Source organism: Somniosus microcephalus, chromosome 7 (assembly GCF_052327205.1).
Source record: "Somniosus microcephalus isolate GS21.2 chromosome 7, FLI_Smic_1.0, whole genome shotgun sequence".
Classification (NCBI taxonomy): domain Eukaryota; kingdom Metazoa; phylum Chordata; class Chondrichthyes; order Squaliformes; family Somniosidae; genus Somniosus; species Somniosus microcephalus.
Window position 1 is genome coordinate 204894144 of NC_140993.1, and position 20228 is coordinate 204914371.

Sequence of the window (20228 nt, forward strand, 5' to 3'; positions counted from 1 at the left end):
CCTTAACAACCAGTCCCGCCTGTTGGATGTGGGACGGAGTTGGGAGCAGCAGACACGACCGAGTTAAAATTGCTCGGAGTCGGGAAGCAGGCCTGGGGGGGGGGGGGGCGGGGGGGCCCGCCTGCCAGTTTTTGTGAATTTAACCCCCCCGCCGCCTCCAAGACTCAATGAAAATCGAGGCCAGACTGCTTCCACTTATGGGGAAGAGCAAAACTAGAGGCCATCAATATAAGATAGTCACCAAGAAATCAAATTTCTTTATCTAGAGAGTGGTGAGAATGTGGAACTCCGTACCACAGGGCGAATAGTATAGATGCATTTAAGGGGAGGCTAGATAAGCATATAAGGGAGAAGGCAATAGAGGGTTATGGTGATAGAGTTAAATGAGGAAGGATGGGAGGAGGCTCGAGTTGAGCATAAACGCCAGCATTTCTGTGCTGTATATATTATGTAATCCTTAACGCAAAATATAGAGAGAAAGATCCAAATAGAAGAAGATGCGTCAGTGTGTGCTGCAAAGTGTGCTTCATTAGGTTAGGCCAAACAAAGAAATAACCATTGCCAGTTCGGAATGTATAGAACAAGTAGTTATCACAGGATCTTTCATACATGTTTACCTCTTCTGCATGGTAACACATGCAGCTCAGAGTAAATCAGACGCTCAGATTTATTTAGAACAGTAATGCACAAGTACAAAGGCGAAGAAATTTTAACCAGGCTGTAACTTTGGTAAGCACTAAAACTATTCTGCAAATTGTGTCTACCTGTGAAAAGGTCAAAGCCGTTGCATAAAAGACAAACAGACAACCAGAGTACAGGAGAACAGCCACCAACCTGCTTACTGCAGTTAGACATAGTCACGTGCAGTTCAGTAAGTGGTTTCTCCACAGGAAGTTGGATGATTTTAAAATAACTTTTATTAAGAGTTAACATTTGGCATTCACACAAGTACAAGCTTTGAAGAAGCAAGCCAATATTTGACAGAAAATGACTTATATTACAACAATTTGGCCAAATTTTGTGTGTTAGTGGTCCTCAGTCAAATTCAGTTCATGTTTTAAACCTCACTCAGTCCACCGGCAGGCCTCCGACGTTTTGCACTGCAGATGTTACAGAACTGTTTAAGAAAACAAAACAGATGTTAATCAGTACTGCTCCCAAAAGGACAAAGCTGAAATAAATTAGATACAAGACTAGAAGCATTACTGAAAGTTGTAACCATTACTGCAAATTTCTCAGCTCTTTAGGATAAGCTTTTGTGGAGGACAGGATTAAAGTGAAATGGTTTGGCTCATTAATTACCAGCTCACTGCAGCATCCCCTCATTTATTATTTGCTTGCATTAATGTTACAAGCAGCTCCATTCATCAAAGACATTTAGAATGGAGGAGAGGAGTAGAAAGATCTGTGACAAAGATTTGGTGCTAAAATAGTGATTTTTATTTTTAGAAACTTGGGACTGTTTATCATATTTTCTATAGGAGGTCCAGAATGTTAGTAAATGCCCCAAAACAGCTTCAGTTCAAGTATGGGCTTGTACCCGACATGTTTTATGACAGAGTGCATTTTCCCCAAGTCTAAGGAAGCTACCCTACACTGCAAACAGGGCATCCTTACCATCCAGTGCAAGAAACTGCAAGCACACAGAGCTGTTTGCAAAATTAACTCGACTATAAAGAGCTTGTTTCATGGGGCTTGAGTGCTTTCTGTAATATTTTTGCAATATAATATTCCTCTAATTAAATATTGGGAAGACCGAAGCCATCGTCTTCGGCCCCTGCCACAAACTCGATTCCCTAGCTACCGATTCCATCCCCCTCCCTGGCTATTGTCTGAGGCTGAACCAGACTGTTTGAAACCTTGACACTCTATTTGATCCCATATCCTCTCCATCACCTAATTCTGTAATATCACCCAACTGTTGCTGAAACCCTCATCCATGATTTTGTTAACTCTCGATTCGACTATTCCAATGTTCTCCTAGCTGGCCTCCCATCTTCCACCCACTCTCCGGAATCTTTAGCTCATCCCAAACTCAGCTGCCCGCTCCTCAAATTTAAAATTCTCATCCTTGTTTTGAAATCCCTCCATGGCCTCACCCCTTCCTATCTCTGTAACCTTCTCTAGCCCTAAAACCCTCCAAACCTCTGCGTTTCTCCAATTGTGGCCTCTTGTGCATTCCCAATTTCCTTTGCCCCATCATTGGTGGCCGTGTCCTCAGCTGTCTAGGCCCTAAGCTTTAGAATTTCTTCCCTAGGCCTCTCCGTCTCTCGACCTCATTCTCCTCCTTTAAGACGCGCCTTAAAACCTACCTCTTTAACCAATCATTTGGTCACCTGTCCAATATCTCTGTGGCTCGGAGTCAAATTTTGTTTGATAATGCTCCTCTTAAGCGCTTTGGGATGTAATGCTCCTCTTAAGCGCTTTCGGATGTTTTACTATATTAAAGGTGCTGTATAAATGCAAGTTGTTGTTTGTCAATAGAAAAGAAAATTGGGTGGGGTGTAAAACGGGCGGCCAATTTGCTAGTACCCATTTTACACCATCACCTAAGATGAATTTTACACCCATAGAAATTTTAGTGCTTGAGGCAGCCATTCAGCCCTTCCAGCCTGTGCAGGCTAGTTCCCTTTCAGGGCTGATTTTACACATTCCCCTTTTCCTGCGTGCTTTTTCCCATTTGTACTATTCTAATAGAAGAGGGCTAGAAAGGGTTTTATTTAGGTTATACATAAATATTTTAATATTGTTTTCGTGGTACACTCAAGAGATGAGATAAAACTTTCCAGATTACACCAGATGCCGTCTCCACGTGCAACTGAAAGAAGCAACAGAACCAAATCTCAGGAGACAAACTGAAGACCTTATGGGAACTCACACAGGCTTTCCTGTGCAGAATTGTTTTTTAGAAAACCCAGTAAGACATAATTTTAGAGAGTCAATATATATTGATCACAAACTGCAAACAAAGAACCTTTAACATATCAAACACTTTAACCTAATTAATTCTAGACATGTCAAACAATACTTAACAGGACTTCTCACTGCAATTGGAAGAAGTGGAAACATATTTCTGTTGTAGTTCTAGAATTTTTTTTCTCCTCACGTTTTGTATGAAGTTGGAAAAGAAACTTGCAATTTGTAGCAATAGAGGGTTAGAGGAGTGTGCCCACAAATATAGCAACATTCAACAATGCACATGCAGCAAAAATAGATATAACATTCCAACAAATGACATAGCCCTTATTACTCTACATAAACTTTCATAGTCAACAACATACCATGCCAGGAGTAGGAAGGCAATCCTTGTGAAACATGTGCCTGCAGTGGAAGACCACCACACTGAATGTTTTTGCAGCATCTAAAATGAGGAAACACAAAATATTCACTCAGAGAACCTATACATTAAAAGGTCTAATGCAAAGTGCAGTAAAATCAAAAAATGTCAGCGATTAAAAGGAGCTGATAGAGAAAATTGAACATTGGTCAAAATACAAAGATATCAAACCTTATTGCAACATGGAACGCTGAGCTAATGCCCCATAGGGTTAAAAAAAAAATGCGGTCGAAGTTTATTGAGTTCACTGTTCAGCCATGAAATCGGTGAGTGTTATATAGCAACCATACAAAAGGAAATCTGTACCAGGTTGAACGGGATCTGAAATCAATTCAGTAGAGAATAGAGACCTGAACTCTGACTTTCTTTCTTGAAGGACATCTGGGAACTTTGTCCAATTAGAACATTTTGAGAGATTCATTGGAAATAGGAAAAGGACCCAACGATTGGAGAAAAGCATACACAGTGCCAATTTCTGAACAGAGGCAGGAAGGTAACCAGAGGGCAATGATCTTGACATCTGTAGATAATAATGGGGATAATGGAGCACCTGAAGAAATATGGCCATCAGGAGTCCGCATGAGCTTCTGGGAGGGGGTCCATGCCTGACAGATCTATGGTCTACTTTGAGAAGATATGGGGATCTCAATAGAAAGTGTATATTTATATTTTAGCAAAGCTTCTGACATGTGCCACAGTGCATGAAGATATGGAATAGGGAAAAATATCTGGAGTCACGTATCTTGCTGCTGTATAATGAAAGGCAAGACCTCCAGCTCAGTGAGTTTTACTTTGCATGCAAGCCATATAAATGACAGAGTTAAGTGCTTTGTGCAGTTCAGATTTACCAGGCTTCCTCCCCATCTATGTCACTTACCTGCATGTAATATTGGAGAATGACATGATTCACAAATATTCTCTTCTGCAAGAAAACAGAGTGATTATTGTATATTCTGCTGGCAAGACATCATTTCTATCAAAGAATAATTATCTGACCCGAACCAGTCATTTATAGAATCATGCAGCACGGAAGGAGGCCATTTGGCCCATTTGTGCCTGTGCCAGCTCTTTGAAAGAGCTCTATAATTAGTCCCACTCCCCTGCTGTTTCCCCATAGCCCTGCAAATATTTCCTTTTCAGGTATTTATCCCATTCCCTTTTGAAAGTTATTATTGTATCTGCTTCAGGCATTGCATTCCAGATCATCATAACTCGCTGCATAAAAAAAACACTTCTCCCCCTCTGGTTCTTTTGCCAATTCCCTTAAATCTGTGACATCTGGTTACCGACCCTCCTGCCGCTGGAAACAGTTTCTCCGTTTTTACTCCATTAAAAACCCCTCATAATTTTGACCTCTATTAAATCACCCCTTAACCTTCTCTGCTCCAAGGAGAACACTCTCAGCTTCTCTAGTCTCTCCACATAACTAAAGTCCCACATCCCTGGTACCATTTTAGTAAATCTCCTCTGCACCCTCTCCAAGGCCTTGACATTCTTCCTAAAGTGTGGCGCCCAGAATTGGACGCAATACTCAAGCTGAAATCTAACCAGTGATTTATAAAAGCTTAACATAACTTCCTTGCTTTGTACTCTATGCCTCTATTTATAAAGCCAAGGATACAGAATGCTTTTTTTTTTTTATAAACAGCCTTATCAACTTGTCATGCCCCCAGGTCTCTGATCCTGCACCCCCTTTAAAATTGTATAATTTAATTTATATTGCCTCCCCTCATTCTGCCTTCCAAATGCATCACTTCACATGATTCTGCATAAAATTTCATCTACCATGTGTCTGCCAATTTCACCAGTCTGTCTATGCCCTCCTGAAGTCTGCTACTATCCTCCTCACTGTTTACTACATTTGAGTTTTGTGTCATCTGCAAACTTTTTAACTTTGAACATATTTTATTGAATGCTGGACAGAGTGCTGTGTCAGTGGTTATTCGGTGTGGTAATATAATCCCACAAGGGATATTTCTCCGCATAAACCAGAAATACTCAATGTCATTGACAGCCAGCACAAGTTTAATTACAGCCTTGCCTGTACACTAGAAGTGCAGCTACCTCTGCTGTACAGATAGATGTGAAAGGATTGCTTACCATCAACGCGGACGCCTCTCAGCTGGGTTTTATGCATTTTTTTCAGCAAGGTCAAACAGTCGGAAACAATAATCTTTTTACACCCCTCCCGCAGCAAAATCTGCAAAGAAAAAATGAGCACAGCTGAAACAATACAAAATATAAATGCTCTCTTTTATCTAAGACAATCTCCTTATTAAGCTGTTACCAGAGTGGGGTGTGTTGGGTGAGGGAGCAGAGAGGGGTTGTGCTATACTCTGTGTCACTTAGCAAAAACTACTATTGAAGATACAGCAAAGAAAGAACTTGCATTTATACAGCATTTTAGTCATGTCAAGACATCCCAATCTGCTTTGCAGCCAATTAATGGCTTCTGAAGGGTCGTAGACAAAAGCGGCAGCCAGTTTGCACAAAGCAAGGTCCCACAAACAACAAATATGAATGACCGGGTCATCGGTTTTTGGTGGTGTTTATTGAGGGAAGAATGTTGGCCAGAACACACAGAAAATTCCCTGTTCTTCAGATAGTGCCATGGGATCTTCTAAATCCACACGGACCACCGGAGGAGTGAGATGGGAACTTATTTTAACATCTCATCTGAAAAATGTCACCTCTGACACTGGCACTGCACTGAATTGTCACCCTAGCTTAAGCGCCATTAAGGGCTTGAACCAACAACCTTGTGACTCAAAGGCAAGCTGACATTACTGTACGAGTTAAAAGAAAATCAGGAACCACGCGAGTATCTGCCAGCTTGAAAACTGTCACTTTATTAAAAACTTGCAAGAACTAAAATAGCTTTTCTCATCAGAGGCTCATCCAGTTGAGGTTTGATCTCGATTACTGACTCAACGATGAAAAACCAGATGCAAAAATCCACTCGCTGATAAGACATCTGTTAAAATCTGCTACGCTGCCCCACTCTTTGCAAATGTCAGCATCTCCAGTGAGATCTGATGATGACTGTTGTCCCAATACATTACTAACGTCCCACTGGCTTGTTTGGAAATAGTGGCCCCGATATTTATGGGGAGCCGGGGAGGGAGAGCAGCGGGGGAAGAGCGGGGAGTGTGACTGTGGGGGAAAAACCAGGATGTGGAGGTCCTGCCAAATTTGACGGCAGGATCCTATCATTTTTCTACACCGTTTCCCACCTAGCAGCCGGCTAGATTGACAAGCTACTCGACGGGAAAGTCGGTGCTAGAAGGGAGCAGCGGAGAACCGTTGGGGTAGTCGCGGCAACCGGGATAGATCATGGGGTGGTGGGGGTGAGGGGTCGGGAGGGAGGGGGGGACCAGGAGAGATCACTGCTTTGGAAGGGGTGGTGGGAGGTGAGGGGTCGGGTCGGCAGTCGGGAGGGAGGGGGGACCAGGAGAGATCACTGCTTTGGAAGGGGTGGTGGGAGGTGAGGGGTCGGGTCGGCAGTCGGGAGGGAGGGGGGACCAGGAGAGATCGCGGATTTGGAAGGGGTGGTGGGGATGAGGGGTCGGGTCGGCAGTTGGGAGGGAGGAGGGATCGCTGGTTTGGAAGGGGTGGTGGGAGGCGAGGGGTCAGGTCGGCAGTCGGGAGGGAGGAGGGACCAGGAGAGATCGCTGATTTGGAAGGGGTGGTGGGGATGAGGAGTCGGGAGGGAGGGGGGACCAGGAGAGATCGCTGCTTTGGAAGGGGTGGTGGGGATGAGGAGTCGGGTCGGCAGTTGGGAGGGAGGAGGGACCAGGAGAGATCGCTGCTTTGGAAGGGGTGGTGGGAGGCGAGGGGTCAGGTCGGCAGTCGGGAGGGAGGGGGGACCAGGAGAGATCGCTGGTTTGGAAGGGGTGGTGGGGGGTCGACCAATCACGGCGGAATATTTGATTGAGGGGCTGGTAGGAGCATTCTTGTTCCCCCCCGGCCCACAAGCAGTGCTATAAAAAGCTCGTCCATGCTGGATCCGACTGCTCCCTTATCCCTTTCCCGAACCTTGGAAAATCCGTGCTGGTGGTGTTGAATTCAAATCACTGTTAAAATATCAGGAACGGAACCTAATTTGCATGTTAGAATTACAGACCTGCCTCTCCGTAGTGAGTTACTCGAACGCCCCGAAATCACCGCGGTTAAAACGGAAGCAGGAGCTTTAGCAGCGGGTTCTGCAAATTTTCAGATTTAACCCCCAGCCCCTGGCAACCCTCTCCTGCCTGTTATTTTTGTGGGGGGGGGGGGGGGGTAGGGGTTAAAATGCCCCTCAGTGATGCTCTAAGGCAGAAACAGCCTTCTGTCCTCAGCAGTTTGTTATTGATTCTTCCCAATGGTTCATAGAGTTTATCCAGTCAGCTTGGTCTCCTGTAATTATTTTTGCCCCTGTGCAGCCCCTTTAAGGGGCAATTCAAAATACCGCGCATGCGCTGTTTTTAACATTGAAATGCCGGCAAGCTGGTTGCATGGGTTCCCTGGAGCACTGCACATCCGCATGCCTGACAGGAAACCCTGCCAGTGAGTAGCTAAGCCCCACACATATTAAGGAGGTTCCAGGGTCAATTCCTGGTCTGTGCTGTGGAATGAAGAGAGGGCAAAAAGGCAAACAAACAAAAAAGGGTTAGTCACTGGGATTTAAGTATTAGGGGGAGCGGAGTCTAAAAGCCTTGTCGGCGAATGGAGTTCAAGAGAATGGGACTCAAAATTCCATTGGCACCTTTCAAACCATCAGGCCCCCAAACTCCACTGTGTTCCCACCTGTCAGTCTCCTCTCCCCAAACCCCACAGTGTTCCCAGCTCAGTCTCCTCTCCCCAAACCCCACTGTGTTCCCACCTGTCAGTCTCCTCTCCCCAAACCCCACAGTGTTCCCAGCTCAGTCTCCTCTCCCCAAACCCCACTGTGTTCCCAGCTCAGTCTCCTCTCCCCAAACCCCACTGTGTTCCCACCTATCAGTCTCCTCTCCCCAAACCCCACAGTGTTCCCAGCTCAGTCTCCTCTCCCCAAACCCCACTGTGTTCCCAGCTCAGTCTCCTCTCCCCAAACCCCACTGTGTTCCCACCTATCAGTCTCCTCTCCCCAAACCCCACAGTGTTCCCAGCTCAGTCTCCTCTCCCCAAACCCCACTGTGTTCCCACCTGTCAGTCTCCTCTCCCCAAACCCCACAGTGTTCCCAGCTCAGTCTCCTCTCCCCAAACCCCACTGTGTTCCCACCTGTCAGTCTCCTCTCCCCAAACCCCACAGTGTTCCCAGCTCAGTCTCCTCTCCCCAAACAGCACTGTGCTCCCATCCGTCAGTCTCCTCTCCCCATCCATCTGCAGCCTTCAGGATGTGCCAAAGCGCCTCCCAATTAAAAACTTCTGAAAGTCATTTACAGTTGTTAGAATGTCTATTTCACACAATCTATGATTCAGTTGCATTGTGCCCTCATCAAAATGTGATACGTATGCAAGAATTAATGCTATCTAAATGCAGCCATTAGGTTAGTCATACAACGAGAATGGTAACCTTGACTTTGGAACAACACAAGGGGTAGAATCTCCGCAGGGGTTCTCTGCATCTCCTGTCACAACTTCCGGAGAAGATCAGTGGAAACCAGGGAGCAACAGTGTCAACGGCCATTTTGGGCCGTTCCTCCGAGGTAGCTGCCAATTTTCCGCCAAAGTTACTACAGGAAATGGGGACAACCCCTATGGGAATTCTGCCCCATGCTATTTTTCCTCGTTTCCCTTTTTTCCAATACTGACCTGCAAGTTATAATCTTGAAGGATCTTCACTAGTGAATCCCGCAGGTTAGGGATCTCCATGCCTTCCTTTATTCGGTAGATCAAGAGGATTGGATCAACGTGGGTTCCAATATTGTTCAACAGTCCAGTTATAAATGCTGTAGGGGTGGGAGAGACGTGCTCGTTAGCAGGCAGCTTCAGTGACTGGCCCGTTGCACAATATTCACGTGCCAGCCAGCTGCAAATCAATGTCTAACCCAAGCACTGAATCACAACATCTCGGATCCCATCCAATCCTGTAAAATATTAGCACTTTTAAATGATGAATTATCCTTCAAGGCTAGTATAAAAAACACAATTAGCAACTGCTTGGAAATAAAGTCGTCATATTTCCCATTTTCCTCAAGCGTACCCGGAACAAGGGCGGGCAGCGGCTACACAGCCTTAGCCTCACCCGCCTACACATTTCAGATTCTGCTTCATATAGTTTTTATATGAAGGCGTTTGTAAATGGGGAGGTGAAGACATTTTGTAAAGGACAGATCACATGGCCTAAAACAAAATGCCATGGCCTGAACTGTGCGTCCTGGGTAGAATGCAGGCAATCACTGGAAGGCCGGGAACTCCACATATGGTCAAACTGTAATTGAACTTTGTCCCCACACAGAAAGAGCAGCAGTATTACCAGGTGCTTCATTCTTTTTGTACACTGAACAATTCCATTTTCGATATTATGAGTTAAAGAGCCAAAACTACATTTAAGCAACCAGTGAATGCATAATTTTAACAACAGAATGCTCCCCCAATCACTCAGGACATTGTCAGCCCAGCCGTCAGTCACCTTCTGCACATTAATAAAGGCCACGCGTCAGTGTAATAAAGGATTTTCTCACACACTGAATTCCAGGAAGGAATAAATACATTGGCGGCAGCATAGCCATTTCAAATTGGTAATTTTTGCAAATAATTTAGAGAAATTCAAATTCAAGCATAGAATTCTTTGGTAAATGAATTAGTTACTTACTAAGATTTAACTTGCCTACACCACAATGTAGATATAGTTAGCACTCCCTTCTCCATCTCCCCACCCGGCTCAGACCCAAACAGAACGTGCATTGGATCCGTCCCTTACCTCACTAAAAGATGAAAGAACTGATCAAAAAAGGGAGGAAATGTTTTGGGAGGTAGAAGGAAATCAGACAACCAGTCTAAGGCAGGATAGTGAATATCGAATGACCTAGTAATTAGCTAGCCAGAGGCTCAATTCCAAGATGAACTCCAAACTGCACAATTCCAGACAGGCTCCAAGGCTTTATGGGAGGCAGTCAAATCTCTTTCAGATATTAGGCCCAACTCCAGTGCCTCTCCGCAGAGGATAAGGTGAGAATGTTGGAAATTGTATTTGCTGAAATGTCAGATACCAAAAGTTGCATTGAAGTACAGTGGTCCAATCAGCCAAATCCAAATCAGACACAAAGTTAAACATCTCTCTTAAAAGCTTGACCGAGGAGTTTGCTGTGGTCTACTGGCACCCAGTTACCAAGATATTCCAACCCTGTCTCTGCCAGCTCAGCCTGCATCCATGAACTAGAGGCAACCTCAATCTTGCTACCCATCAATACACAACCTACTATACTCACACTCAAGACTACGTACAGGTCCATACACCAAGACCCATCTCGATAAAATGTAAGAGTACATTTGTGCTGATTGAGTCTAGTTATACCATGACCTAACCAGTTATACAGATTTCACAAGTGACAATAAAACCGCATGTTTGAAAAAGAAAACTTGATAGAACTACTAACCTTGGAACAGGTGCTTGTGGACTCAAAGTTATTTACGTTACTGATCATTTCCAAGCTCATGGAAACCAGGGTGAATGAGAAGCTGCTGCATCATCTCAATCACAATGTGTTTGATTAGAAATTCGACTCGAGAGCAAATTGGCTAACACATGTTTTATTGCCCAGAAATGGAGGGATTTTTGATGTGCATCACACAGCCCGAGAACAGTTCCTGCGACTGTTACAGCCTTTAATAGGATACAACACCGTAGCCACATATGGTACACCCGGCAGACTAAACGGGTGACTTCCTCGGAGGAAGCAACCATCTGAGAATGCTAAAAGAACAAGCCTCTTATTACAATTTTTTTTAGTGGGTCCCCTCAGGAAATCTGCTTACTGCCATTTTAATTATCAAAGACCTGGCAAATGTTATTAAAAGTGGTGGATTGTTATCAGAGAAGACACTTACAGTTACTGAATAATTAAGTCCAAATCTAAGACAAGAGGAGAGAGGTAGGCAAGTGAAGAGGGTTAGAGAGAGTTCCAGAGTTCAGTTGCTCCATCATTGATAATGGTAGTGCGCTGGGCAGGGGAATATATACTGAGTTGGAGAAGATGGCAGAGGTAGGGTTCAGCGGACCATCCAGGGGAAGAAGGTAAGGAGGAAGGAGGCCAGAGAGGAAGAGCAATTAAAGCAAAATACGAAGTTATCAGTAATGCGATAGCAAAATACTGCAGATGCTGGAAATCTGAAATAACAACAGAAAATGCTGGAAAAACTCAGCAGGCCAGGCAACATCCGTGGAGAGAAAATAGAGTCAACGTTTCGGGTGAAAACCCTTTGTCAAGACTAAAGAAGCACAGGAAATGAAATAGATTAAGAGGCCAGGCTGGGAGAGAACAAAAGAGAAGAGACATTAAGAGGTATTCAAAACGAGACGAGATGGTAATCTAGAGCCGTCTTTTGTCTCCACTAGTCCGATTACCATCTCGTCTCGTTTTGAATACCTCTTAATGTCTCTTATTCTCTTTTGTTCTCTCCCAGCTTGGCCTCTTAATCTATTTCATTTCCTGCGCTTCTTTAGTCTTGACAAAGGGTTTTCACCCGAAACGTTGACTCTATTTTCTCTCCACGGATGTTGCCTGGCCTGCTGAGGTCTTCCAGCATTTTCTGTTGTTATTTAAGTTATCAGTAATGGTTGGTTTTATTTTACATCACTCAGTATGAGAAACCAGAAAGTTATGCTCAGGGTACAAAATACAACTTGAAAGGGAGATAGAATTGAGAGGAGCACGAGAGCAAAGATGAAAATAAAGGTATTGTTTTTCCTCCCGCAGCACTTTGGTAATTTTGTTGAGCTTTATAGAGCAGAGTTTACTATGCTTGGGAAATTCAGTCGTCAAGTAGCAACCACTAGTGGCTTGAGGCTGGCCTGTAATTGGTCTCGCAAAGGGCTCCATAGATAACCATGGGCATTAATTGGGATTAAATTCTCTTAGATAGCAATTAATTAAAGTGAAGATAAATAAATGAATGAAGATAAAATTGCACTGAACAGGGGTCACTTGTCAAATCTGTTTTCCCCAAACAACAATTATTTAGCGTTTTTGAAGTAGAAAAATTTCCCAAGATGCTACACATGCGAATAATCAGACAAAAATGGATACCAAGCCACAGAAGGAGACATGAGGACAGGAGACCAAAAGCCTGGTCAAAGAAGTGGGTTTTAAGGAGTGTCTTTAAGGAGGAGAGCGAGATGGCGTGGTGGAGAGGTTTAGGGAGGGAATTCCAGAGCTTAGGGCCTAGACGGCTGAAGGCACGGCCACCAACACTGCTATGAAGGTAGGGGGGATGCACAAAAGCCTAGTGACGGAGGACCAGATAGTTTGGAGGGGGGACAGGGTTCTGGAGTTGTATGTAAGTAGAGGGATAGGGAGGGGCAAGGACATGAAGGAATTTAAGAGAGAGGAATTTAAAATTGAGAATTTTAAATTGGAGGAGTTGGGGGACCGAGAGCCAATTTAGGCCAGTGAGCACAGGGGTGATGGGCGAGTGGGACTTGGTGCAAGTTAGGATACAGGTAGCAGAGTTTTGGATGAGCTGAAGTTTACAGAGCATGGAGGATGAGAGTTTGGCCAGGAGAGCATTGGAAAAGTCGAGTCTAGAGGTGAGAGTTTCAGCAGCAGATGGGCTGAGACAGGAGCGGAGGTGGGCGATGTTACAGAGATGGAAGTAAACAGTCTCGGTGATGGAGAGGATATGGGGTCAGAAGCTCAGGCCAGGGGTGAATAGGATGCTGAAGTTGTAAATCATTTGGTTCAATCTGACACAGTGGCCGGAGAGGACGAAGAGATCAGTGAGAAGAAAATTGGGGTTTGTGGTGGGGGCTGAAGATCTTCCCAATGTTGAACTGGAAGAAATTGAGGCTGATCCAAGACTGGATGTCAGACAAGCAGCCTGACAACACAGAGGCAGTGGTAGGGTCGAGGGAGGTGGAGAGGTAGAGCTGGGTGTAATTAGTAAACTTGTGGAAACTGACCCCATGTCTTTGGGTAATATCATCAAGGGGCCGCATGTAGCTGAGAAAGTGGAGGGGCCAAGGATAGATCCTTGGGACACTCCATAAGTAACGACATGGGTGCAGGAAGGGAAGCCATTTGTGGAGATGCTCTAGCTATGATTGGATAGGTAAGAGTGGAACCAGGCAAGGGCAGTCCCACTGAGCTAGACAATGGAGGCGAGGCATTGGAGAAGGATGCTGTGATCAACTGTGTCATAAGCTGTAGATGGGTTGGGAAGAATGAGGAGGGATAGTGCACCATGGTCACAGTCACATAGGATATCATTTGTAACTTTGATTAGAGCTGTTTCAGTGCTGTAATAGGGGCGTAAACCCGATTGGAGAGATTTAAACATGGAGTTGCGTGAAAGATGGGCACGGATTTGGGAGGCAACATGTGAGTAAAGGGAGATTGGAGATGTGACGATAATTTGCAACAACAGTGGGATCAAGGATGGGTTTTCTGAAGAGAAGGCAAGAGGACGCCTGTTTTGAAAGGGTAAAAGACAGTACCTGAAGAGAGGGAACCATTTACAATGTCAGCTAGCATGGCGACCACGAACGGAAGTTAGGTGGTCAGCAGTTTCGTGGAAATAGGGTCAAAGGAGCAGGAGGTGGGTCGCATGGACAAGTTAAGCTCAGAGAGAGCATGAGGGGAGATGGGAAGGAAACTAGAGAAAAACCCACTTCACAGCTGCTTCTTCCTTTCCCCCTTGCCCACCAAGTAGAAAGGTTTGGCTTGGTGGGCAAGGGAAGGAAAAGAAGCAGAGACAGATGGTCTTAATCTTAGTGATAAATAAGTCCATGAGCCTTTTGCACTTGTTGTTGGATGTGAGGATGGAGAGGGTAGGGGAGAGGGGTCTAAGCAGACTGTCGGTAGAGGAGAAAAGTTACCAGCTTTATCTACTCTCCGGGTGATCCTGGAGTCCAGCAGTGACAGAGGAGAGTGAGGAACCGGATGTTTGATGTGGTCCAGCCAGATCTGGCGATGTTTGACTAAGCCAGTTGTGCAGCAGATACGCCCTTGGACTTGAGGGAGCAAAGATGGGGACCACACCAGAGGAGAACGAACATGAAGGGAGTGATTAAAGGTTTTACTGGGGACACAGACATCGAAGGTGGAGTGAGGGAGTGGTTGAGCAGATCGACAGTTTCACAAGTGGTAATGGAGGGCCATAGGCCAGCAGTTGGGAGTTTGAAAGTGCCGTTGCAAGTGCCTGGACAGGGTTTCAGCACAGAACAGTGAATTATTTAATATCAGCAAGCTGTCTAATATTTCTGATTATTTGAAGTCATTTACATACGTGGCTTGTCAATGGAATGGGAGATAAGGTCCTCCCACAGCTCAGCATCATCTTGTTCCTTAGCAAACTCAATGGCCTTGTCTACATCTTGCAGTTCCTCAGTTATCATCTGCAGGGCTCGCCGGCTATTACCCATTCTACCTGTAAGAGAAAAAGAAGCATTAAACTTCAGTTCCAGAGAGACCCAGTCACTAATCCCAACATTTTATTCCCTCTGCGCCATCAGGAATGATAGTGGGGTAGATTTAAAAGTTAACACGCTGGGACAAAAACAGGTGGTAGCAGATGGGCCGCCCGTTTTACTCCAGTCTGATTTTCTTCTCCATTGACTTCAACGGAAAAAATGGGACGGGGGTGTAAAACAGGTAACTGAACCTCCACTGATTATCTGATAGGTGTTAGTCCCTGTTAGAATAGGTACTCTGGAAACTTGATTCATCAGGAGAAAGGTACGTTTCCATCCATAGCGCAGGCCAAAAAGAAAAACTTGCATTTATACAGCGCCTTTCACGTCCTCAGGACGTCCCAAAGCGCTTTGCAGCCAATGAAGACATTTCCGTGCATACTGAAGATTCTGTTTTATCAGCAAATAGTATTTTTAAATCTTGGCATAACAGAAATAAAAGGTTCAGATGCAAATCTTAACTTAAGAGCAAGATACTAGGTTATTAAAAGAGACCAAAAGCAAAGTTAGGAAACCAAGGATCTGGGACGAACATCTCTCCAACACGAGATATTCCGAGTATCTTCCCAGCTCTGGCGGCTCCTCCCCATCTCAATATCCACAGAATTGGCGACTTTTGCTACGAGAGCCAGATACTTGCACAACTGAACCAGCAACCGGCATTTTCACCTGTGGTTTATAAAAGAGTGCGTCAAATCTGGTTCTCGAACTGGAGAGCTCCAAAAGGGACAGTTAAATCTGCAGAACTTTTCCGGGCATGTAAGTGGAAAATGAACTTCAATATAGATGTGTAAGGTGGTAAATTTTGGTTGGAGGAAAAAGGAGGTCACATACTCCTTGGAAAATAAGAGTCTAAATGGAATACAGGCGCAAAAGAATCTAGGATTACAGATTCACAAATCATTAAAAGTAACAATGCAGGTTGACAAAGCCATAAAAAAAGTGCAAACAAAGCCCTGGGGCTCATTTCTAGAGGAACAGATTTCAAAAGCAGAGAAGTTATGTTAAACTTATAGAACCTTGGTTAGACCACACCTAGAGTACTGTGCACAGTTCGTGTCTCCATTTTACAAAAAGGATATATAAGCACTAGCGAAAGTGCAAAAAGGATGATACCAGAATTGAAAGGGTACAGCTATCAGGAAAGACTGAACAGGTTGGGGCGCTTTTCTCTGGAAAACAGAAGGTTGAGGGGTGAAGGATGGAGGTCTTTAAAATTATGAATAGGTTCAATAGGGTGGACGTAGAGAAGATTTTTCCAGTAGTTGGGGCGATCAAAACTAAGGGCCATAAATATAAATTGTCACTAATAAATCCAATAAGGAATTCAGGAGAAACCTCTTTACTCAGTGAGTGGTGAGAATGTGGAACTCGCTACCACATGCAGTGGTTGAGGTGATTAGCATCGATGCATTTAAGGGGAAGCTGGATAAACACATGAGGGAGAAAGGAATGGAAGGATCTGTTGATAGGGTGAGATGAAGTAAGCTAGAAGAAGGCTCGTATGGTGCACAAACACCGGCATAGTCTGTGCTGTAAATTCTATGTAATTCTTCTAGCCTGCCAGCCATAGACCTCATCGAACAGAAGGCGACACTGAGGAAACAAAGCATAAAGGGAAAAGCTTTTAACGGATCAGGTTAATTAAAGGAGTAGTCATCTGCAGCTTTGCCTCTTTCAGCCCGGTTCCCAGTCCTACTGTAGCAGCTTCTTATTGTACCCTGCGGTTTCCCCCCCTCATCATCCAGATACATCAGTGAGCGAGGCCTCAGTTACCCAGCGGCTACTTTGTAGACGACGGCGCATAAGAACATTATAAATAGGAGCAGGAGTAGGCCATTGGCCCTTCGAGCCTGCTCTGCCATTCAATAAGATCATGGCTGATCTTCTACCTCATCTCCACTTTCCTGCACTATCCCCATATCCCTCAATTCCCTTAATATCAAAAAATCTATCGATCTCTGTCTTGAATATACTCAATGACTGAACCTCCACAGCCCTCTGGGGTAGAGAATTCCAAAAATTCACCACCCTCTGAGTGAAGAAATTTCTCCTCATCTCAGTCCTAAATGGCTGACCCCTTATTCTGAGACTGTGACCCCTGGTTCTAGACTCCCAAGCCAGGGGAAATATCCTCCCTGCATCTACCCTGTCAAGCCCTGTAAGAATTTTGTATGTTTCAATGAGATCACCTCTCATTTGTCTAAACTCTAGAGAATATCGGTCACGTCTACTCAATCTCTCCCCATAGGACAACTCCCCCATCCCAGGAACCAGTCTGGTGAACCTTTGTTGCACTCCCTCTATGGCAAGTATATCCTTCCTTGGGTAAGGAGGCCAAAACTGTACACAATACTCCAGGTGTGGTCTCTATATAATTGCAGTAAGATGTCTTTACTCTTATACTCAAATCCTCTTGTAATAAAGGCCAACATACCATTTGCTTTCCCAATTGCTTGCTGTACCTGCATGTTAACTTTCAGTGATTCGTGTACAAGGACACCCAGGTCCTTCTGAACACCAGCATTTCCCAATCTCTCACCATTTAAAAAATACTCTGCTTTTCTATTTTTCGCCCAAAGTGGATTACTTCACATTATATTCCATTTGCCATGTTCTTGCCCACTCACTTAGCCTGTCTGTATCCCCTTGAAGCCTCTTTGCATCCTCCTCAAAACTTACATTCCCACCTAGCTTTGTATCATCAGCAAACTTGGATATATTACATTTGGTCCCCTCATCCAAATCATTGATATAGATTGTGAATAGCTGAGGCCCAAGCACCGATCCTTGCGGTACCCCACTAGTTACAGCCTGCCAACCCGAAAATTACCCGTTTATTCCTACTCTCTGTTTTCTGTCCGTTAACCAATCCTCAATCCATGGTAGTATATTACCCACAATCCCATGAGCCCTAATTTTGTTTAATAACCTCTTGTGTGGCACCTTATCGAATGCCTTCTGAAAATCCAAATACACCACACTGGTTCCCCCATATCTATTCTGTTAGTTACAACCTCAAAAAACTCTAACAGATTTGTCAAACACAATTTCCTTTTCATAAATCCGCTGACTCTGCCCAATTCTCTTATTATTTTTGAAGTGCCCTGTTACCATGTCCTTAATAATACATTTTCCCTACTACTGATGTAGTTCCGTTTTCTGTCTCCCTCCTTTCTTAAATAGTGGGGTTACATTTGCTATCATCCAATCCACGGGAACCATTCTAGAATCTATGGAATTTTGGATGATGACAACCAATGCATCCACTATCTCTATAGCCACCTCTTTCAAAACCCTAGGTTGTAGACCATCAGGTCCAGGGGATTTATTGGCTTTCAGTTCCATTAATTTCTCCAGTACTATTTTTTTTTTTTTTTTTTTTACTAATTCTAATTTCTTTCAGTTCCTCATTCTCATTAGACCCTTGGTTCTCCACTATTTGCGGGAGGTTTTTGTGTCTTCTTCCGTGAAGACAGACACAAAGGGCCAGATTTTCGGGCAGCCGTCGGCCGGGTTTTCAGGCGGCCGGGGTCCGAAAATCGCAGAAATAGGGGGTCGCGACCCCCTCGCCTGATTCCCCGCCCCATCCGACTTTCAGACCGCCTTTTCTGTGCGACCCAAATCAGTCCCGCCCGCCGCTGACAGGAATGGCCGGTGGGACCCTAATCAGCAATTATTGGCATGTTTAATCCCATTTTAAGGGGCCCTTGCTATTTTCAAGGGTTCCCCACGCTAAACACGCCTGCAGGGAACCCCGCTGATGAAATCTGGCGTGAAGCATCCCGGCTTGCTTGCTCTCAGCTGCAGGTCATTCGGGAAAGCGGAGATTTAAACGGAGAGCATTTGCATGCTCAAGGACCTTGCTGTTGCAGGCTTGGGGCTACTTGTTGAACGCTTATGCACAGCTGTGGAAGGTTGGAGCCTCACACACTTCTCCAGTGTGAGCTCCTGAGAAGCCCCTCTCACCTCCCTAACTCAGCACCTCCTCAACGGAGGCATCTGCCAGAAGCATGGGAGGCCTTTTGTTCCTTCCCTTCCTGGCATTAGAGGATCTCCAACAGCAGAGGAGGCTGGAGCAACTCCAGCAACAGCAGCACCAGCAACAACAGCAGCACCAGTAGGAGCGACAGGCTGCGGCTCAGCCACCTGGGGCAGCACAGGCCAGAAGAGACCAGCGCACGAGAACATTGCTGGGCGGAATGCAAGGAACGCACTCATCCTGGGCAGATTTGCGTAGCCTGGTACATCAAACACTGCAGCCTCACTGTTTCTTAACTGACCATGGACAGTGGCCCATGCCTGCACATTCCTACCTATTTGACCAGCTTGCTGACATCTGCAAGTTATCCTAAGGCCTCTATGTGATATCCCCATTCGCCAAATGACAGACGTCATAACTGCAGCAGTTACCACCAGATTTTTTATGTAAAGGAAACTGATGGCATTAAAACTATTTACAAGACTTTTCACCCAAGTGACTACCCTTGTGATTAGTGGTGCTTTATTTTTCTCTTACGTGTGCTCCGACGTAGTGGTACCCCTGTGGCTTCAGCAGATGTGGAGGCCCCTTGCTCACTTTCATGCTGCTCCTGTCTCGACACCTTTGGCGGGCGTCCTCTGGGGTGGCGAGCCTGTGAGGGCTCGCCAGCAGTCTGCTGCGCCTGCGGCTGTGCAGGGCTCGAGACTCCTATCTCACTGGGGTGTGGACTCTGGCGGGGCTCTGACTGAGGGCTCTGAAGTGGCATGGAAGTGAGCGCGCCTGGAGAGGAGCCCCCACTTCCTTGAGGTGTGCCAACAACCTCCTTCTCATGGGTCAGCTCCCCCTCAGCGCCTGCAAGTGGCTGGAGAGCACCTTGCTGCACATCAGGGGGGCCATGGGGACCTGTCTCAGCACTGGAAGTCCTGCTCAGAGGGACTTCCATGAAGGTCTGGTTTCGGTGCTCCATAGATGCCCATCGCTCCTCAAGAGATGCCATTCTATTCAGAGCACTCACCATGTTTTTGACACCCTGGCGACTATGCTCCTCCATGGCCGCAGCCCTCCTCTCCTCGGCCACAGCCCTCCTCTCCTCGGCCACAGCCAGCATTGCCACGGAGGTAGCCATCCTTTCCGTGGTGATGCTTTGATGTGCCACTGACTCAAATAAGGCTCTGCTCATGCTCGCCATGGACTCCTCCATTCGCTCCACACTCGCAGCGACCATGGAGACAAAACCTCCCAGAGACTCCTGCATCTGTGCATGGAGATCCATCACATCCTCTCTTGCGGATGGACCCAGAGGCATAGGGTTGACATGG

The 20228-nt window shown here is 45.5% G+C and overlaps 1 protein-coding gene across 5 annotated transcripts in view; it reads right to left on the reverse strand.

The window, feature by feature from the left end:
* Positions 1–899: 899 nt before the first annotated feature.
* vps41 (VPS41 subunit of HOPS complex) overlaps positions 900–20228 on the reverse strand; it is a 278435-nt gene continuing 259106 nt past the window's right edge. For all 5 annotated transcript variants that reach the window (XM_085993373.1, XM_085993371.1, XM_085993375.1 and 2 more), the window contains 6 exons: positions 14744–14884; positions 9110–9246; positions 5438–5537; positions 4215–4259; positions 3282–3361; positions 900–1117 (listed from right to left, as the gene is read on the reverse strand). In XM_085993373.1, the coding sequence (XP_085849499.1) occupies positions 1058–1117; positions 3282–3361; positions 4215–4259; positions 5438–5537; positions 9110–9246; positions 14744–14884 (563 nt within the window). In that variant the 3' untranslated portion in view covers positions 900–1057. The remainder of the gene's footprint in view (positions 1118–3281; positions 3362–4214; positions 4260–5437; positions 5538–9109; positions 9247–14743; positions 14885–20228) is intronic.